The sequence below is a fragment of the Girardinichthys multiradiatus genome, chromosome 2 (assembly GCF_021462225.1).
Source record: "Girardinichthys multiradiatus isolate DD_20200921_A chromosome 2, DD_fGirMul_XY1, whole genome shotgun sequence".
NCBI lineage: Eukaryota > Metazoa > Chordata > Actinopteri > Cyprinodontiformes > Goodeidae > Girardinichthys > Girardinichthys multiradiatus.
The window spans coordinates 39662643-39683935 of NC_061795.1; the positions used below are offsets into that span (position 1 = coordinate 39662643).

General features: G+C 41.8%; 1 protein-coding gene across 3 annotated transcripts in view; it reads right to left on the minus strand.

The window, feature by feature from the left end:
• Positions 1-885: 885 nt before the first annotated feature.
• Positions 886-21293, minus strand: part of necab2 (N-terminal EF-hand calcium binding protein 2) — a 231945-nt gene continuing 211537 nt past the window's right edge. For 2 of the 3 annotated variants that reach the window (XM_047345707.1, XM_047345691.1), the window contains 3 exons: positions 20685-20762; positions 14578-14669; positions 886-6301 (listed from right to left, as the gene is read on the minus strand). In XM_047345707.1, the coding sequence (XP_047201663.1) occupies positions 6273-6301; positions 14578-14669; positions 20685-20762 (199 nt within the window). In that variant the 3' untranslated portion in view covers positions 886-6272. Of the gene's footprint in view, positions 6302-14239; positions 14457-14577; positions 14670-20684; positions 20763-21293 lie in introns of those variants that run through there. The other variant, XM_047345697.1, reaches the window with a different exon arrangement.

Genomic DNA, 21293 nt, shown 5'->3' on the forward strand with positions numbered 1-21293 from the left:
CGGGGCATGATGTCTGTTATTGCAATCTTTATGCCAACTTCAAGTTGTCTTTAAGTGAATTTGTTGATTGTACACGTCTGTTATTAATTAGGCCTCGGTGTGGGTAGGGAAATTGAACTTGGCAGTCCAAAAACTTGGTTAATCACAGGTAATTCATGATTTCACAAGGACAATTATGTGTACTTTTTTCTTAATAAATAAAATAATTTTAACTTCCCTCTTTACCAAGACAGCTGTGAGGTTAACATTTGTTTGATTTAAAACATTGTAATCTGTAAGCAGAAAACACCCTTTTTTACCAGCTCTGTACATTGGCAACCAGTACCATTTGTCTTGGACTGTTAGGGTTGTCGGTTTAAAGCCAAGATCTAAAAGAAAATGTGTTCCCATGGTCTGTAAAGATTAGCCATGCATGCCATTTAAGAGGCTCCAAAACAGACATTGTTTAAGGCACAAAGTAAAAGTTTTGGTTCATATCAGTTGAAAGCATCCACTGAAAGGCTGGACATTTAATATAGCAATGATTTTGTGAAATATTGCCTGCTATAAATATAATCTGTTTACCTTGACAAATAGCAGCAGCCATAAGTAAGATATTAAGCCTGTTAATGCGTGTTTAACATTTCCATTAAGATGATTTTTAAATTGAACTTACTGGAAACTTTAGAAACCCTGCTTTACAAACATTCTGGAATATTAAGGTCAGAGAATTATTGGACATTTTAAGTGACAATGGCATGAATCCTAAGTGACTTTCTGGTTGTGAAAACAAAGGTGGTTCTTAATGTCTTTTGTTTTCATCACAGCCAGGTAAGAGCCACTGACCAGCTGTGATAAACATTAAATTCCCCCTCATCTCATTCAAAAAGACTCCCAACAGTACAGTTTTCAGTTTTATAGTTTTATTGAATTGTATCACTCTACATCATCTAGAATTTCAACAAGATATTCTTTAAAGACCAAATATCATACTTGCATCCCTGCAATAAGTCTCTATACTTGAAGAGAAAGCAGTTTTACTGAAACATACATTAGGAATTAATATTTCATCAACCATTGCCATAAAAGTGATAATTCATTCAGGTATGTCATCTTATCATATATGTATTTATATAATACATTTTTAGTCTGTTTTTTTTCATAGGAATACTAGAAAATAAAGAAGGTAAGAAATGCACAAAACTTATTGAAGAGTAGCATGGCCTAATACTACATTACTGGACATTCAGTTGACATGCACTCAATAGAAGGATAGAAAAGAACACAGCCATAGAAAGGAAGAGTTATGGCCTTGACGTTGTACAGTTTGGCAAATTCCTGATTGGAGTTTTGTATCACTCAATGAGAGACGCTGATGTTGCCAGCAGGGAAATTGGATCCGTTTTTTTTTTTCCTACTGCGAACATTCACTTGATACTTATGTGAAAACACTTCAACAGCATAACTCTTTCATTGTATGAAGGAGGAGTGGGGGGGGGGGGGTAGAAAAGAACACAGTCTGAGGGACGTTCAGGAATGTATCAACAAGAAACAGTACTGGTAATTTTCAACTGTTCAATCACCATCAACTTTAACCCCAAGAAAACAGAACCCTCGATTAGAGCAAGTGGGCTGCACTGAACACCGTAAAGCTTATGGCTTCAGTAACCAGTAGGTAAACACCAATTCACGTTATATGGCTTTTGTTTTTACTAGAATACTTCATCTTCTTCTGAAAAGCAAACAAGATTTATATTATGACTAATTCCTTTCTTAAAATGTAAGATTTTAAAGGTGCCCTGTGGAGATTTCTTTAAAACAAAGCATTTTTATAGTTCTGTTTGGCTTCAAAATGGCTCAATGAACAGCAAAGATCAAATATAACCATGCTAAAGTCAAGCAAATTAGGATTAATTTACATTGGAAATGCATCATAAACAAATAGCTGCTTCAAAACCTTACAACAAATGTCAACACACAAAACAGGTTTCAGACTGATATAATTGAGCATCCAATTCCATGTTGCATAAATAAAACGAGCTAAATTTACTAAACTGAGGACACTGACATAATTTTGTGATGTTATTTGCCTTCACACCATTATTTTCTTTGACAGAAATATAAACATTTTATCATACAGTTTCCATAAAATCATAATTGCAGCTGTAGTATATTCTAACTTCTAATAAGCCATTCAAATATACCAACCACAGCCGATCAAAAAACCTTGAATATTCAAAACTAAATAACTGTTTAAATACTACAAGGAGAATATTTCTGAAATGTGGAATTATTTTTATCTTGTAATTTAAAATTAGTCTTAAATGAGACAATTTTAGAATAGTCAGGAGTTTACTGTTCATGTTTTCTCATTAACAAATTAATATTTAATGGTCAAAACAAAGGAATTCCCTGTGTGCCTGAAATTTACAATAATTATCCTTCTCTGACTATCTTGACTATCCAGCTAGATTGCTAAGGTTGGCGTTGATGTTGGCAGTGTAGCTCCGACAGCTTAGGCTCCTGTCAAATATGATCCAATTACAATAATTTCGTGTAGTCTTTGTGCCGTCACGTTTGATGGTAGAACAAATATTTATATTTACCGATTTCTCCAGAGAACGATCTAAATTCCCTCAACGTTGAGTCAGTCATTGTCAAGCAAGTATAAATTAAAAAATTTGTTTTTTGGTAAAAAACAAAACAAAAACAAAGATCTGCCATCAAAGTTTTTTGAGGAGATTTAACTGAACTCCATGGAGTCTGCACAGATGGAAGATTTTCCTCGGCAACTTCTTAATTTATAAAATCTCATACCATTACAAGGAGTTTAAATGTTATTAGGCTGTTGAGGTATACAATCAGCTCTTAATAGTTAAACTGCATTTCCATATGAAAGGCTCTAAATTAGTCAAGAATAAGTATGCTAAGTAAAGCTAGGCTCAGACCAGCAGAGGACCCACAAGTATGGATCAGCAATTAATTGTGTAAATGTGAGCAGTGTATTATTCACTATAGCTCCTTTATTTTGAAACAGACCGTCTGAAAATATAAAAATCGCATCTAAACAATGAGGAGGCAAGCTAGCATTGATGTGATCACTTTAGATTACTCTCTAACATTAAAACATCTAGAGGTAAACACGAGTTTATCTAAGACTTTGTGGATCTGTGTGTGAAATCAAATAGTCCACTTGGAAAATAAAATAATAAAGCTAAGCCTGATCAGGACAATAATTCTCATTAAACAAGTCAGACGCAGTTTTGAAAAATAATAGCTGCATAAAACTGCAGTGAATGAGCCAAAGACTTGATGAAGATGCAGATGAAGTTGATTCTAGTGATGCAGGTAAACATGAATGTTTTATTTACCTATTTATACCCTGTTTGGGCAGTTAAACGTTTATGTTCCTGGAAAAGGTTTTGCTTTCACGTTCATGTCATTATTTTTTGTTCCTGTCTAGTCAGAGCACAGCTTTGTGTTTGTTTTCATTGTTGTGGTACACCGAGCTCTCTGCCACTGTAGACTTTTATGTTTTGCTCTGATTAGATTTAAGTTCATTTTTTGCCGGGTTTATATTAAACACAGCTGTTACTGAGTAGGGTGTATTAGTCCTGTGATTTATTTACTCTTTCAAACCTTTTTAATGTGAATGCAAACAAGACATTTATTTGCAATTTGGAAAGTAGGCTGTTCCACAGAGTCATATGTTCTCAGCAATGGGTTAATACCAGCTGTTAAAAACCCTATATTTAAATATGGCATTTCTCAACTATAATGACTTTATTAATGGTACCTAATCTGTAACTGTTAAAAAGTCCCAGTTCTTCTGTAAAAACTGCATTTTATAGCTCCTCAAGAGATCAAAACCTCCACAGGGTCCCTTTAAAACTCCAAGAAGTTACTACAGACATTTTACAGACTTGGCATCATGCCTGTTTTACAAGTCCTCAGTGAAAAATGTATTCTTGGTGCCATATATTATTTTTCTGCATGTCCTAGAGTCCTGACTCTGCTCAGGGCAGCCCAGCGCCCTAAAAGGAGGAAACGGTGCTGGATTCCAGACTTTCTACTATTGTCACTCTTCGAAAGGAAAGGCAAATGAAAGTAAGTCAAACATGGTTGAAATAGAAGCAAATGATAATACTACAGATTTCTAAATACCTTCATGTTAAAGTCATTATATTAACTTTCTTTTTTTTTTACATTGTGCTTTTTGAGTCTGATTGTTTTACAGTGGCAGGCAGATGGTGGTGGTATCCTTCATTTCAGCCCAAGTGAAAGTGGGTAAGTGGTCTGATCAGACTCCCAAAAACCAGAAAGAAACCCTAGACTCATCTTTTTCACATAATCACAGTTTTTTTCATTTAAGTGGAGTATTTTGTGGAAAAGCACCCATGCAGGTATGTGAACTCTTACATCAGGGCTTTTTGACAATAACTGTACTCATTGGTTTTAGTGCTTCTTCATACTAAAAGTGAAATACATAGTGTAAATGTGATCATATGTCAGGGTTTGTTTCTGTAATGTTCATGAACAAAAGTCTATTTGACACAAACTTGTTCCTTTTGTGTATGCAGAGACATGCTCACACAAAAGGAGCATTTACTTTGAATTAGACAAAATTCCTGCAAACTTTTAAAATCTGCTCAACCATGATTTTTGTTTTTTAAGTTTAAGGCTTTAAAATCAGTTTATTGTTACAGATATTAAACAAACCGAAGAGAACCCGCTGCACCTTTAAAACCACTTTCACAGAGGAAGAATTTACATCATATCACTGAGACGTGTCAATAAATACAAATATAATCAGAACAGAACACTGCATTTTTATACCTACATCATCTGCTAGACAGTCACGGCTAATATGAGCTACCCATCACCAGCTTTACAACAAGGCAAAAAGTTAAACAAGTCAGTTGCATGAAAAGCAGCAAGGTGCTTGACTTTTTCTTTCTACTAAATCCTTTTCCCAGCAAAAAATAAATTAACCTGCTCTTAAGTTGTGATTGAAATGAAGCTATATGAAAAATGATGAATGGAAATGTGTCACTGAATCTTTGTGAAAACTGACATCTTTTGGTTGAAACCTTTCAGGTTCTTCCTCACCACAAGATGCCTGTCGTCTTGTCATGTTGCACAGGTTTGTAAAATCGTATTTACACATTACACCCACAGCAGCCATTTTTCATCAAGAAGCTCCTTAACATAACAAATTCTTAGTTTTGTCACATAGACTAACATGTTTTAAAGATGGGTCTGCTGGAGATTGGCTAGACTGAGGTATGAAAATTAGGAGTGCTAATTAATTAGGACGCAAAGGGTCAGTTTAAAGCCCAGTAAAATATGTAGCAACAGTTTGGAGGATCAAGGAAAATCAGACATGCAGCACCCTGAAAATACTGCTGTTTCTGAGCTGTATGCATGGAAGTTAATTTTCTTCCCAGTTAGTTTGCTGCTCTTTGAATTAAGATTGACAAGGATGCAATGCATACTGCAGCATTCTTCCTAGAAGGTTTTAATATGTGGAGTTGAAGACCTAACTGTTCCCAACTGTCCATCATCATCAACACTTGCAACATGAATTAAACCCAAATTTCGTATCAGAAAAATCATATAAAAAATTAATAAAGATCCACTCGACATGAATGAAAAGTGAGCCTGTTGGGAGCTGCTAAAGTCAAATTTTCTTCTGTCCTTTTTATAATGAGAAAACTGAATTTATTTCCAGCTCTATTGCATAAACTAGTGAGCCAGCTGTCAGAGGTTTGCATTTTTCCTGAGATTGCAAACTAAATTGACATTTATGGCTGCTGATGGTCCTAATCCGTTCACTGTGACCTTAAAATGGCCGAGGTGAGGGTAATGTTTTCATAAATGTAGAGTTAGCAGCAAGTTGTTAATGAAAGTTGCAGGGAAAAGCAGTTTATGGAGAGGCAAACTTATAAAGTGTAAAAAATAAAATATTCAGATGGATAACTGAAAAACAGAATTTGCTACATGACTAACAACCTTATATTCCTTGCTACATAAACCCCACCTCAAAGTGGCTCAGAGCTACTTTAAACATCAAATTATCCCAACGCAAACACGTCTTTTTGTATTCTCATGTTGTTAAATGCACCGTTTGTTCATTTTTCACTGCAGATGACACCCTTCCTTTACACTATGTAAACATGTATTTACAAAAAGAGATGGAGGAGGGGGGTAGTAAACAGGTTGGAGGAGGGAGTAAAAGAAGAAGTGGAAAGTGTCCAGGAGGAGTCTTGGCGTGTTGTGGACAATCTTCATGCTCAATCCCTGTTCACGCTGCACCAGGCGGCTGCAGAAAGGAACAAGGAAGAAGTTTAGAAGAAACTTTGAGATTGACAAAATACATGTAAAAAAGTTTCACTAAACGTCTTCAGCCAAACAACTGAATGCTCAAGATTCTGGTTAAATGTACTGATTATTGCTCGGTGATTGAGTCGGGTTATATCAACTTGCAGTTAACAGGTGCATTTAAAACTAGAATATTATTGGGATGTACATTTATTTCCCATTTCAATTTAGAAAGTGAAACTCGTTATATAGATTTATTACACATTTATATTTCTAGTCTCATTTTAGGTGATTGTCTTGCATCTAATAAAAACCAACATTCAGTTGTTTTGGGAAAATTTAAATATTACACACGGGAAAAAAAATCAGATGTTTAAAAAAAAAATATGTCCTTCATAGGGGAGGGAAGACTGGTTAGTGAATTAAAAACCCCTCAGGAAACAAACTTGTTGGTGCTTAAATCTGTTTTTCTCTGTCAAACTGCTTCAGCTAAAATAATAGGAACAAAATGTGTTTTAATATAAGGCTGTTGGTAACAAAGAGCTTAAAGACCCAACAGAAGGTGTCCTACGCGTTAGGTGTCCTAATTCAATTCAATTCAGTTTTATATATATATATAGCGCCAATTCACAACACATGTTGTCTCAAGGCTCTTCACAACAGTCAGGTACATACATTCCAATTAATCCTAACAATTGAACAGTGCAGTCAGAGTTAGTTATTTATTCAAATTGGATAAAAAGTTTTTCTGTCTAAGGAAATCCAGCAGATTGCATCCAGTCAGTGTAATGCTGCAAGTGACTTGCAGCATTACCTCCTCCCGGATGAGACTGTAGAGACCAGACTAATGACCAGAAAAGACCTGTACTGTGCATTCTGGCCTTTAGGACACCTAAGTCTCAGTCAGATTAAAGTCCAAACGTTGTGCGTGCTGTAGCTGAGGAGGAAGATGTTGGTGAATTTACTTCTGTTGGACTGAACTCTGCTCTATCTGTAACTCAGCAGGAAGAATTGTATTCCATTATTCTGCCAGATCTTTTTTTAGAAGAAACCTGGGTCAACAAACCTGGTGCAGCATGACATCCACCTGAAAGAAAGTGTACCAATAAGACAGAGAATGTACAGAAATTATTGCCAGTATTGGAGGAGGAGATTGGTCTTATGTTGGAAATGGGGGTTATCGAGCCTTCAAACAGTGAATGGAGCAATCCTATCGTACTGGTGGTCAAGAAAGATGGAAGTATCAGGTTCTGTACTGACTTCAGAAAAGTAAATGCACAATCTGAATTTGATGCATACCCATTGCCAAGACTGGAGGATTTAACTGAACGAGTGGGCCAGGCCAAGTTCTTAACTACTTTAGATCTTTGTAACGGGTATTGGCAGGTGCCATTGTCAGATGCTGCAAAGCCTCTCACTGCATTTAGGACCCCACAAGGATTGTGGCAATTTACAAAGATGCCCTTTGGCCTTCATGGTGCACCTGCCACCTTTCAAAGGTTGATGAATAAAGTATTGGCAGGTATGGATAAACTTGCTGCTGCCTATCTGGATGAGATAATTATTTACAGTTCTTCTTGGCAGGAACATCTGACTCATCTAGAAGCCCCTCGTACTCGTTGTCTTCCGCTTTATCCGGGACCGGGTCGCGGGGGCAGCAGACTCAGCAGAGACGCCCAGACGTCCCTCTCCCCAGACACCTCCTCCAGCTCCTCCGGAGGGAGCCCAAGGCGTTCCCAGGCCAGCCGAGAGACATAGTCCCTCCAGCGTGTCCTGGGCCGTCCCCTGGGCCTCCTCCCGGTGGGACGTGCCTGGAACACCTCCCGAGGAAGGCGTCCAGGAGGCATCCGGTATAGATGCCCGAGCCACCTCAACTGGCTCCTCTCGATGTGGAGAAGCAGCGGCTCTACTACGAGCCCCTCCTGGATGGCCGAGCTCCTCACCCTATCACTAAGGGAGTGCCCGGCCACCCTACGGAGGAAGTTCATTTCAGCCGCTTGTATCCGGGATCTCGTTCTTTCGGTCATGACCCAAAGTTCATTGTCATAGGTGAGGGTAGGAACGTAGACCGACCGGTAAATCGAGAGCTTCGCTTTTCAGCTCAGCTCTCTCTTCACCACAACGGACCGGCACAGCGCCCCCATTACTGTGGCAGCCGCACCGATCCGTCTGTCGATCTCCTGCTCCATTCTTCCCTCACTCGTGAACAAGACCCCGAGATGCTTAAACTCCTCCACTTGAGGCAGGAACTCCCCTCAAACCTGAAGAGGACAAGCCACCCTTTTCCGGTCGAGAACCATGGCCTCGGACTTGGAGGAGCTGATCTTCATCCCAGCCGCTTCACACTCGGCTGCGAACCGCCCCAGTGCATGCTGTTGGTCTTGGCTAGATGGGGCCAGCAGGACCACGTCATCTGCAAAAAGAAGAGACGAAATCCTCTGGTCCCCAAACCAGACCCCCTCCGGCCCTTGGCTGCGCCTAGAAATCCTGTCCATAAAAGTTATGAACAGGACCGGTGACAAAGGGCAGCCCTGCCGGAGTCCAACATGCACCGGGAACAAGTCCGACTTGGTGCCGGCAATGCGAACCAAACTCCTGCTCCGCTTGTACAGAGACCGGATGGCCCCTAGTAAAGGGCCCCCAATTCCATACTCCTGGAGCACCCCCCACAGGGCATCACGAGGGACACAGTGAACCCCTGAAGCCGGGGTTCGACTATCGGCCAGACTCTCCTCTCCAATACCCTGGCGTAGGCCTTACCAGGGAGGCTGAGGTGTGTGATCCCCCTGTAGGTGGAACACACCCTCCGGTCACACTTCTTATGAAGGGGGACCACCACCCCAATCTGCCAATCCAAAGGCACTGTCCCCGTCCGCCACGCAATGTTGAAGAGGCGTGTCAACCATGACAGCCCCACAACATCGAAAGACTTGAGGTACTCAGGGCGGATCTCATCCAACCCCGAAGCCCTGCCACCGCGGAGCTTTTTAACCACCTCGGTGACTTCAGCCTGGGTGATGAAAGAGTCCAACCCCGAGTCCCCAGCCTCTGTTTCCACCAGGGAATGCGTGATGGCAGGATTGAGGAGATCCTCAAAGTACTCCTTCCACCGGCCGATAATGTCCCCAGTCGAGGTCAGCAGCTCCCCACCCCCACTGTAAACAGTGTTGGCGAAGCACTGCTTCCCCCTCCTGAGGCGCCGGACGGTTTGCCAGAATCGCTTTGGGGCCAACCGGTAGTCCTTCTCCATGGCCTCACCGAACTCCTCCCAAGTCCGAGTTTTTGCCTGTGCCACCGCCCGGGCTGCGGCATGCTTGGCCCCACGGTACCCGTCAGCCGCCTCAGGAGTCCCACAAGCCAACCACAGCCGATAGGACTCCTTCTTCAGCTTGACAGCGTCCCTTACTGCCGGTGTCCACCACCGGGTTCGGGGATTGCCGCTGCGACAGGCACCGCAGACCTTACGGCCGCAGCTACGGGCAGCAGCATCGACAATAGATGTGGAGAACATGGTCCATTTGGACTCTACGTCTCCAACATCCCTCAGAATCTGGTCAAAGCTCTCCCGGAGGTGAGAGTTGAATACATCCCTGGCCGAGGGCTCTGCCAGACGTTCCCAGCAGACCCTCACTATGTGCTTGGGCCTGCCAAGTCTGTCCGGCTTTCTCCTCCTCCAGCGGATGCAACTCACCACCAGGTGGTGATCAGTGGACAGCTCAGCCCCTCTCTTCACCCGAGTGTCCAAAACATGCGGCCGAAGGTCTGATGATACGACAACAAAGTTGATCTTTGACCTCCTGCCTAGTGTATCCTGGTGCCAAGTGCACTGATGGACACCCTTATGTTCGAACATGGTGTTCATTATGGACAATCCGTGACTAGCACAGAAGTCCAATAGCAAAACACCGCTTGGATTCAGATCGGGGAGGCCATTCCTTCCAATCACAACTCTCCAGGTGTCACTGTCGTTTCCCACGTGGGCGTTGAAGTCCCCCAACAGAATAACGGAGTCCCCAGGAGGGGCACTATCCAGCACCCCCGACAGGGACGCCAAGAAGGCCGGGTACTCCGCACTACCACTCGGCCCGTAGGCCGAAATGATAGTCAGAGACCTGTCCCCAACCCGAAGGCGCAGGGATGCGACCCTCTCATCCACTGGGGTAAACCCCAAAACGAGACGGCTGAGCTGGGGGGCAACAAGCAAACCCACACCAGCCCGCCGCCTCTCCCCGCGGGCCACTCCAGAGTAGAAGAGAGTCCAACCCCTCTCAAGGAGATGGGTTCCAGAGCCCACGCTGTGCGTGGAGGCGAGCCCGACTATTTCTAGTCGATATCTCTCGACCTCCCGCACCAGCTCAGGCTCCTTCCCCCCCAGCGAGGTGACATTCCATGTCCCTAGAGCCAGCCTAAGCATCCGGGGATCGGGCCGCCGAGGTGTCCACCTTCGTCCGCCGCCCAATCCTCTTTGCACCAGTCCCTCACAGTTCCCCCTGCAGGTGGTGGGCCCACTGGGGTCATCTAGAAGCCATTTTGGGAAAATAAAGGAAGCAGGACTGAAGGTAAACCCAAAGAAGTGTGCTGTGGCAAAGCAAGAGCTTCAGTATCTGGGGTATAGGATTGGTCGTGGACTTCTAAAGCCCATTGAGGACAAAGTGGAGGCAATCTGAATGAGGGAGAGGCCCAACACATGTAAACAAGTAAAATCCTTCCTTGGCTTAGTGAGTTAGTACCGTCGCTTTATCCCTAACATCTCAGAGAGGGCTTCAACGTTGTTGGACCATACCAGTGCAGCAAAAACAAAATGGGTCTGGGGAGAAGAGCAAGAGAAGGCCTTCAAAGATCTGAAGGAGGCCTTGTGCTGTGAGCCTGTGCATTCCTATTACAAGGCGAGAGAGAAGACCAGAAACCAATAGCATTTATAAGCAGGAAACTGTTTCCAAGAGATACCCGGTATTCAGCAGTAGAGTTGGAGTGTTTGGCTATGAAATGGGCTATTGACACACTGAAATATTACCTGCTTGGAAGGGAGTTCAAGTTGGAAACAGATCATAAGGCGCTGCAGTGGTTGGAGAGGATGAAAGATACCAACAGCAGGGTAACACGCTAGTTCCTGTCTTTACAACCATACCGGTTCTCCATCCAATATCGACCAGGCAGCCAAAACAAAGTGGCTGACTTTTTGTCTCACAACGTGAGTGGCGAGCCTCCCGAGGGAGGGGAGAGATGTGAAGGTGCTGGGAAGCATCTCCCTCACTAAGGTGAAGCACACACAAACACTAATAGCAAGTTGGTATTGTTATGTTTTATTTTGATGATTAACTTCTTTTTCTTTGAGGTCCATTTCCTGGGGACTGGCTTCATGGAGTGCTCAAATGATGGCAGTCTAATGACTTCACCTGGAGGGACTTCCATAATCATCCATCTCATTGGGGCAGACCACTGGGTGAAGTTGAGGGTTGAAATGGACTGAAGCTTGAGTTTTGATTTGCTCTTTTTTTTTTGTTGACTTGCATATTTAAATAAGTTGTTAGCCAAGTGTGTTTAAAATGACTTCTGAGCAATTCTGATAGCTTATGTAGCTGTTTTGCTTAAGGGAAATCCCCCTTGAATTTGAAGAGTGGTAGCATCCCTATATACACTGCTCAAAAAAATAAAGGGAACACTTAAACAACAAAATATAACTCCAAGTAAATCTAACTTCTGTGAAATCAAACTGTCCACTTAGGAAGCAACACTGACTGACAATCAATTTCACAGCTGTTGTGCAAATAGAATAGACAACAGGGGGAAATCTTTGGTGATTAGCAAGACACACTCAATAAAGGAGTGGTTCTGCAGGTGGTGACCACAGACCACTTCTCAGTATCGATGCTTTCTGGCTGATGTTTTGGTCACTTTTGAATGTTGGTGGTGCTTTCACACTCGTGGTAGCATGAGACAGACTCTACAACCCACACAAGTGGCTCAGGTAGTGCAGCTCATCCAGGATGGCACATCAATGTGAGCTGTTGCAAGATTTGCTGTGTCTGTCAGCGTAGTGTCCAGAGCCTAGAGGCGCTACCAGGAGACAGGCCAGTACACCAGGAGACGTGGAGGAGGCCGTAGGAGGGCAACAACACAGCAGCAGGACCGCTACCTCCGCCTTTGTGCAAGGAGGAACAGGAGGAGCACTGCCGGAGCCTTGCAAAATGACCTCCAGCAGGCCACAAATGTGCATGTGTCTGCACAAACGGTTAGAAACCGACTCCATGAGGACTCCACGTGCTTGCCAGAGGTAGCCTGACTGCCATTAGGTACCGAGATGAGATCCTAAGACCCCTTGTGAGATCATATGCTGGTGCGGTTGGCCCTGGGTTCCATTCATTCAGATCTAATGCAGGACAATGCTAGACCTCATGTGGTTGGAGTGTGTCAGCAGTTCCTGCAAGATGAAGACAGTGAAGCTATGGACTGGCCCGCCCGTTCCCCAGACCTTTAATCCGATTGCGCACATCTGGGACATCATGTCTCGCTCCATCCACCAACGTCACGTTGCACCACAGACTGTCCAGGAGTTGGCGGATGCTTTAGTTCCCTCGGGAGACCATCGGCAGTCTCATCAGGAGCATGTCCAGGCGTTGTAGGGAGGTCATACAGGCACGTGGAGGACACACAAAATACTGAGCCTCATTTTGACTTGTTTTAAGGACATTACATCAAAGTTGGATCAGCCTGGAGTGTGTTTTTCCACTTTAATTTTGTGTGTTTATTAACCAATGGCCTCCAGTTGATTTTCTTGTCAACTTAGTACAGAACAAAGTATTCAATGAGAATATTTCATTCATTCAGATCTAGGATGTGTTATTTAAGTGTTCCCTTTATTTTTTAGGGTTTTTTCTTGTCTTTGTTGAGATGGGTTGTGCCAAAGTTATTTTTCTACCTGACCTGTGATGCAAGATACCTGTACCAGAAATCTGCACTGGTGAGCTGATGGTGCACATTTTTTATGAAAGAAATTAAATGAAAAAAAAACACAGAGCTCTGGAAAACTGATGAAGCCTGTTGTTGCTTTTTTTCATCTTATGGTCCTCCTAATTGCTGGGTTTTGTCATCCTGTCTGAGGGTTCTACAATGCAAACGACCCCCCACAGGGTCATTCTAGATTAACCAATCAAAAGTCTGGCAGCAGAATTTCTTTACCATCTGAAGTCTGTTTAAAGCTGACATGTTGAAACAAGTGAAAACAGAATTACAATAATCAATGCAGGATGAGATGAAAGCATGGGTGAACATTTCAAGATCTGATTTTGAAAGCATTCTTCTCACTTTAGAGATATTTCCAAGGTGATAAAAACCGCTCTTTTGGAAGGATACCCAAAACATTTGACCCATGTCATGCACTTTAAAAGGCAATTCCACTAAAATTGTCTGTCTGTATGAGATTCTCACTAACATTTTGTAAAAAAAATTATGTTGAGATTCTCACAAAAAATTTGTAAATAAAATTATGTTGAAGGTAACTGGACTAAATCGCCAAAGTGTATTCTGACTTTAAATCAGATGGTGAGAAACAAAAAGGTTACTTCTCTTCATCCGGTGTGTAAATATTTTGTTTCACAGGAATGGCAGTTAAATTAAACCAAAAAAACAAAGTTAGTTAGTGATTTAACAAGTAGGAAAATATTTTCAGACAGGGCCAGGGTGGTTTGAATAGTCTTTTCGCCTTAATAAATGCAAAATGCTTTTTGTATTTACTCTCGTTATCTTGTCTGGTATAAAAACTGTTTTAGATTTAAAACATTCAGGGTGGATGAAAAATTCTTTCAGAACAAATACTTTTTAATGGTATTAGACTGAAAATGGAGGATTACTACCAAAGTAACAAAAAAAAATTACCTTCAGAAAGCCTAAAAGGAAAATATAAAGAAAAATTTTACTTTTGCTCAGTATATAACCATAAAAGATGACAAATATATCATCTGGTGCAAAGGCAGCAGCCGTGCTGGCAGTAATTTATTGTCAAATGACATGATTTAACTGCTGGCGAAGTTGGTTGAAAGTCAGTTTCTTGCCAGCATTGCTTTAAGACAATTATTCCTCATGTTAAGTCAAGGCTGTGCAGCTCCACATCAAGTCTACCTTTCAGTCCCTTCGTCATTAAAATGATGGATGTTTTACTGTTAAATAGAAAAGAAACTGGCTTTTGACATAGTGATCTAAAATTGAAGGGCTATACCTTTGAGCAAAGGTCAAGACCATAAAGTAAATTTTCTATGGTTTTATTGCCATTTTACTAACCTGGCACCGCTACAGAGGAGATGGTCTCGGGCTGGCACAGTGTGTCCACCTTCACATGCTGAAAGGCTTTGTTGGGAACCGATTGAAGGTGCCTGAAGTGAGAGGAAAAGGTGAGAGTGCATAAACACACACCCAATACAACCAGTCAAAAGGATGCATGTCTTCAAATAGCTTAGCAAGACTCTTAGCCTTTACTGTAAAACCTGAAATATTAATGCTGCAAGATGCTGTGAGCAGTGGAGCAGAAATTCACATCAGCTGCATCAGCAGTTTCCTCATGCCCACCATCACTAAATCGCAATGATCTGACGCAGCAGAGGAATGCTAATTAAATGTGGGAGGGGGAATTTGTCCAACAGGCTCAGGACATTAATGAATGAAAAGTGAGCGCTTTCTTTATTTGCTGTTCCCCAATCAATAAAGAAAAACAGTGCTGCAGGAGGGAATGACTCCCATCGGAAAAGACCATGCTTTCAGATGAGCCAGGATGCTGACTCAGAAGTATTCTGACCAGCAACATGAATGTCTTCACTCACTGAATACGAAAATTTCAATACTGAACCAGTAGGCTCTTCTCATTTACAGAGGTTTTGTTTTGCCTATTGCTTCAGATGAAAGTCCAACAGCTACAAAACTTGTTTAAAATGGCATTAATTGGCTCAATACTCACACGTACAGGTCCTTCTCAAAATATTAGCATATTGTGATAAAGTTCATTATTTTCCATAATGTCATGATGTAAATTTAACATTCATATATTTTAGATTCATTGCACACTAACTAAAATATTTCAGGTCTTTTATTGTCTTAATACAGATGATTTTGGCATACAGCTCATGAAAACCCAAAATTCCTATCTCACAAAATTAGCATATCATTAAAAGGGTCTCTAAACGAGCTATGAACCTAATCATCTGAATCAACGAGTTAACTCTAAACACCTGCAAAAGATTCCTGAGGCCTTTAAAACTCCCAGCCTGGTTCATCACTCAAAACCCCAATCATGGGTAAGACTGCCGACCTGACTGCTGTCCAGAAGGCCACTATTGACACCCTCAAGCAAGAGGGTAAGACACAGAAAGAAATTTATGAACGAATAGGCTGTTCCCAGAGTGCTGTATCAAGGCACCTCAGTGGGAAGTCTGTGGGAAGGAAAAAGTGTGGCAGAAAACGCTGCACAACGAGAAGAGGTGACCGGACCCTGAGGAAGATTGTGGAGAAGGGCCGATTCCAGACCTTGGGGGACCTGCGGAAGCAGTGGACTGAGTCTGGAGTAGAAACATCCAGAGCCACCGTGCACAGGCGTGTGCAGGAAATGGTCTACAGGTGCCGCATTCCCCGGGTCAAGCCACTTTTGAACCAGAAACAGCGGCAGAAGCGCCTGACCTGGGCTACAGAGAAGCAGCACTGGACTGTTGCCCAGTGGTCCAAAGTACTTTTTTCGGATGAAAGCAAATTCTGCATGTCATTCGGAAATCAAGGTGCCAGAGTCTGGAGGAAGACTGGGGAGAAGGAAATGCCAAAATGCCAGAAGTCCAGTGTCAAGTACCCACAGTCAGTGATGGTCTGGGGTGCCGTGTCAGCTGCTGGTGTTGGTCCACTGTGTTTTATCAAGGGCAGGGTCAATGCAGCTAGCTATCAGGAGATTTTGGAGCACTTCATGCTTCCATCTGCTGAAAAGCTTTATGGAGATGAAGATTTCATTTTTCAGCACGACCTGGCACCTGCTCACAGTGCCAAAACCACTGGTAAATGGTTTACTGACCATGGTATCACTGTGCTCAATTGGCCTGCCAACTCTCCTGACCTGAACCCCATAGAGAATCTGTGGGATATTGTGAAGAGAACGTTGAGAGACTCAAGACCCAACACTCTGGATGAGCTAAAGGCCGCTATCGAAGCATCCTGGGCCTCCATAAGACCTCAGCAGTGCCACAGGCTGATTGCCTCCATGCCACAACACATTGAAGCAGTCATTTCTGCAAAAGGATTCCCGACCAAGTATTGAGTGCATAACTGTACATGATTATTTGAAGGTTGACGTTTTTTGTATTAAAAACACTTTTCTTTTATTGGTCGGATGAAATATGCTAATTTTGTGAGATAGGAATTTTGGGTTTTCACGAGCTGTTTGCCAAAATCATCCGTATTAAGACAATAAAAGACCTGAAATATTTCAGTTAGTGTGCAATGAATCTAAAATATATGAATGTTAAATTTTCATCATGACATTATGGAAAATAATGAACTTTATCACAATATGCTAATATTTTGAGAAGGACCTGTATGATTCTCCAAACTGAGATCAGTTTGACTGCCTTCGGCTGCAGACAAGATACTGTCTGGACACACTGTCTTGCTAAGGTATTCAGACCCCTTGTATTTCTTCACATACACAATAAAAATACAAACCTTTAGTTTTATTGTGCATTTTATGGGATTGACCAACACAAAGTTGAGCACAATTTGGAAGAAAAGGAAATGGAAATTTCAAACTTTGTTTTCTAAATAAAAAATTTGGTTTGCTTTTGTATTCAGCCCTATGGGTCAATACTTTGTTAGAACCACATTATGCTGAAGTTACAGCTGCCAGTCTTCTGAGGCATGTCTACAAACTTTGCACAGCTAGAGACTGGAATTTCTGCCAAGCAATTGTTAAGCACTGCCACAGCTAGTCAACTCAATGTAGTTCCATTCTAATACATTAATATGCTTTGATCTAAACCATTCCATTGTACCTCTGGCTGTATGTTTAGGGTCATCTTCATGTTTGAAAATTAAATCTTAACCTCCAGTCTTTTTCAGCCTCTGACCGATTTTCTTCCAGGATTACCCTGTATATAATGCCATTCATCTTTCCCTGTACTCTCGCCAGCTTTCCTATCCCTGCTAAAGAAAAGCCCACCCACAGCATGATTCTGCCATCACCATGTTTCACAGTGGGGATGATGGTGTGTTGTAATTTTTCGGCACACGTAGCAATTTACTTGGATATTGAAAAGTTCAATTTCTGCCTCATCTGAGCAGAGCACCTTTCTTCATCTTTGCTGTGTCCCCTTCATGGCATGTGGCAAACTGCAAAGATGACTTCTTTAAACAATGGCTTACTTCCTATCACTTTTGCATAAAAGGCCAGATTTTTAAGAGTGCATGACTAATAGTTGTCCAGGCAAAAGATTCTTTCACCTGAGCTGTGGATTTCTGCTGCTCCTCCAGAGTTACTATGGGCCTAGGTTTGTTTTGATGCTTAATATTCTTCCTGCATCGACTATATTGTTTTAGTAGGTTTGCAGAGGTGCAATATCATTTTCGGATTCTGAATTGAAAATTTCTGTCTACGACACCCTAAGCTTGAGATATTTTTTAATGTCCCAACTGTGCTTCTCTGTCATCTTTGATACTGTGTTGGACCACATGTTGTGCTGAATATTGGACCATTTGCACGTTGCTGGACGCTACCAGGCCGTTTGGGGTCATCGGTCATTTTGTATCCCAGAATAGCCCGCTACTACAAATCCCAGCGGCCACCGCGGCTGACATGACGGGGCGTCCCGAGTCTGACGTCATGGAAAGCATAAATGAAGGTGGCCCCTTTAAAGTTTTGCTTTTCACGCTAGAAACCGGACCAGTAATTGAACGCATCTCTGGAGAAGAAGCGGTCCCACATGGATTCTTCATTTATTCTCCTTCGTTGGCCAACAAAAAATTCATGAAAGAGGTTTCTGGAATAAGAAGGCCAGAAATTTCACTTTGCAGATTGAAGACGTGAGTTTACACGTAACCAAAAAAACACGGAGTTTCAAGGAGACGCAACTTTCCCTCCTTGTTTTGTGCCAGTCGACTGCTGACGGTCAGATCATATTTTTCCTTTTCGCCAAGGAGGCCAAAGGACGGAGATTGACCACTTTCTTGACCCCTTTTTTTTTCTCTCACTTGCTGCCCCAGAAGGAAGACTTCAAGTAAAATCCACCTTTTATTTTTATTTCTTTATTACGAATAGCGTGGGCAGGGTAGAGTAGGTTTTAGTGCGATGTAGAATAGCCACTTATAGTCTGTGTTCTGAATTGTATGTGCATGCCATTGTTCTTTTGAAACGTGATTACTGTTGTTTTCTGAGGCCGCAGAGTCTCGCATGATTGTGCTTTTACTGTGCGAACACCTGAGAGCAGGTCCGCTGTGAAACTGGACCGCTATAATAACCTTATGGTGAAAATCAACCATTTTCTTTGTCTTCAACTTCATGTTTTATGAGTTGCCGCCAAAAGTTTTATAACCCTTTGTGTTCTGTAACATCCCCAGCGGTGGGGGAAGTTTTATGACTGTGCATCTCACTGAGCTACACTTTCTGGCGGGCTGCGCTCCCAAAGCTTCGTTCAACACCATATTCCCTTGTCATATTATCACTTTTGCCATAACTGCTGGTTGATTCCACACTGCTGTTTTGCTTTATTTTGTTTAGTTAGATATTTTACCCTTTTGTGTAGAACTTTGCATGTTTGAGTAGGTGAAGATTATTGGATCGAAGAGTTGATTGTATCAGGCTGATTGGGTTAATACATTTTCATGTATATAAAGAGAAGGCGTTTTGTGTTTATTTTGTGCAAGAGTGATTTGTCAGTCAAAATAAGTTCCCCACGTTTCGGCAGAAACGGTGGATTAAACAGTGACATCTCTGGTAATAGTTATCAATTATTACTGAGTATTTAACGGTTGTAATTATCAAAGGCGTTGAGCCACAATTACAACACCAGAAGACATCTCTGGTTTCGATTCATAAATGAGGATTTTTGATTTAGAAATACATTTTCTCAAATTATGATTTTTAATTATAATTATTGATAAATATTAATTAATCAATAATCATAATTCTAACAACTGTTTGTTCTCTAATGTTCTGTGACAAAACTTTGACACAAAACAACTGGTTTAATACTGACATTTAAACATGTCCAAAACATGGACCCTATTTACTTATTAGGTGACATCTAAATACAATTTGTTGCACTTGATTTTATTAAGGTTATCTTTAGATTTGAATTTGTTTGTTTGATTTTTACTTTTTTGATGATTTATCACATAAAATCAAAACCCATTAAAGTTTGATTATGCAATGTGAAAAAATGTGAAGAGGTACTGCACCTCACACTATTTTTAAACCCAAGCGTTCATCTATTTTTTAACGTATTCTGTCGCGGCGTTTCAGGCGTACCATATGGAGCAGATGGTTGCCTACATGTGTCAGGGCAGTTTTGCTTTACAAAAAGGATATTTCAAGACAGTATCATAATTGCCTGACTAATTTCATTAACTCCAGATACACTCCAGCAGGCCACATTGATGGTACGGTAACCTGTGTTTGTATGATCTTCAGCCAATTTGAGTAATCGTGTGTTGGTGTGTGATGGTGGGTGGGCATATGTGTAGAAATAAGTGTTTGTGTTGAGTGGGTGCAAGTTTGACACCTGGAAGTGTACATTTGTAAGTGTGGGGAGAATGTTAGAACGCCTGCAATCCACAGCCCCTAATGCCTGGTTCACACGGCAGGATTTGTATGCCCATTTTTGACCAGATTTGTCCTTTCCGACATGCACTGATCATCGTAATGGCTCTTAAGATAATGTAATGAGATATTTTTGTTGTGTAGGGTGTGTTAGAAGAAAAAGATATCCTATCACGTGGGGTGTTCCTGAGGACAAATGAGCATGCAGCCAATGTGACTTGTAGCCAATCAGAAAACAAGGTGATGAAACACGAATGGTAATTATTCTGAGCACACATTTGATCTCGAGAGGGTTTGCAAGATTTCCCGTCTAACATCTGAATGTTTTGAGTGAAATCTGTGTGCCGTGTGTTGTGCTTATTGTGTGGCTGTACATAACACTGTAGGACCAAACCTCTTATATCTTATGATTTATTTTATCGTCACATGTGGGGCCTTCTCAGGTTTTGAAAATCAACTGACAATTTTAAAATCTTGCCATGTGAACCAGACATAAGAGCAGCAAAGGGTAGGTAGACTGGGCTCTGGGAGGCAACAGCAGTCCCAAGCAGCCAGGCATAAAGCATCATTGGCTGTCCTTTTAAGAAGGGTTTTCTTCCACACTCACCTTTTCCACTCCTTCTCTCCATCCCAGAATTCGTAGACAACGAAGGATAAACCATCTGGCAGACGAACCGCAGTCACACTGTAGGAAAGGGAAACAAGAATGAGTAGATGAAGTGTTAGGGTTTTTATGATTTTTGTATTGTTTATCACTCATCTAAGTGCGTTTCCCTCCTTACATGTTATAGGAAGGGAGATGGTCACAAGAATGAGTTATTCTTTTATTGTATTATTTTATTAGCAGCATCTGGGGGCTATTCACCAGGTCCCCACTTCCCACTTCTTCTGTTTGTTTATAAACAAGACAAATGAACCCTAACCTTTCTGACCCCACACACACACATACACACACACACCCACCCTGAATGATGTTTGAACTGTGTGTGACCAAGCATGTATAAATAAAGAGAGAGGGGGCTAATACTTCGTAGTTTGTGTTGCACAGCTACCCTTGCCGCAAGTATAACTGACTCTGTGTCGTTCCTTACCTCTGAGTCGACTAAATAAAATCTATCATTAATTTGGTCCTTCGAGCCGGATATTATAAGAACTAAACGGATTTTATCTTTCTTTGCAGTGACTGGCGGATCTCCGGGAACAGCCTGACGTCGAG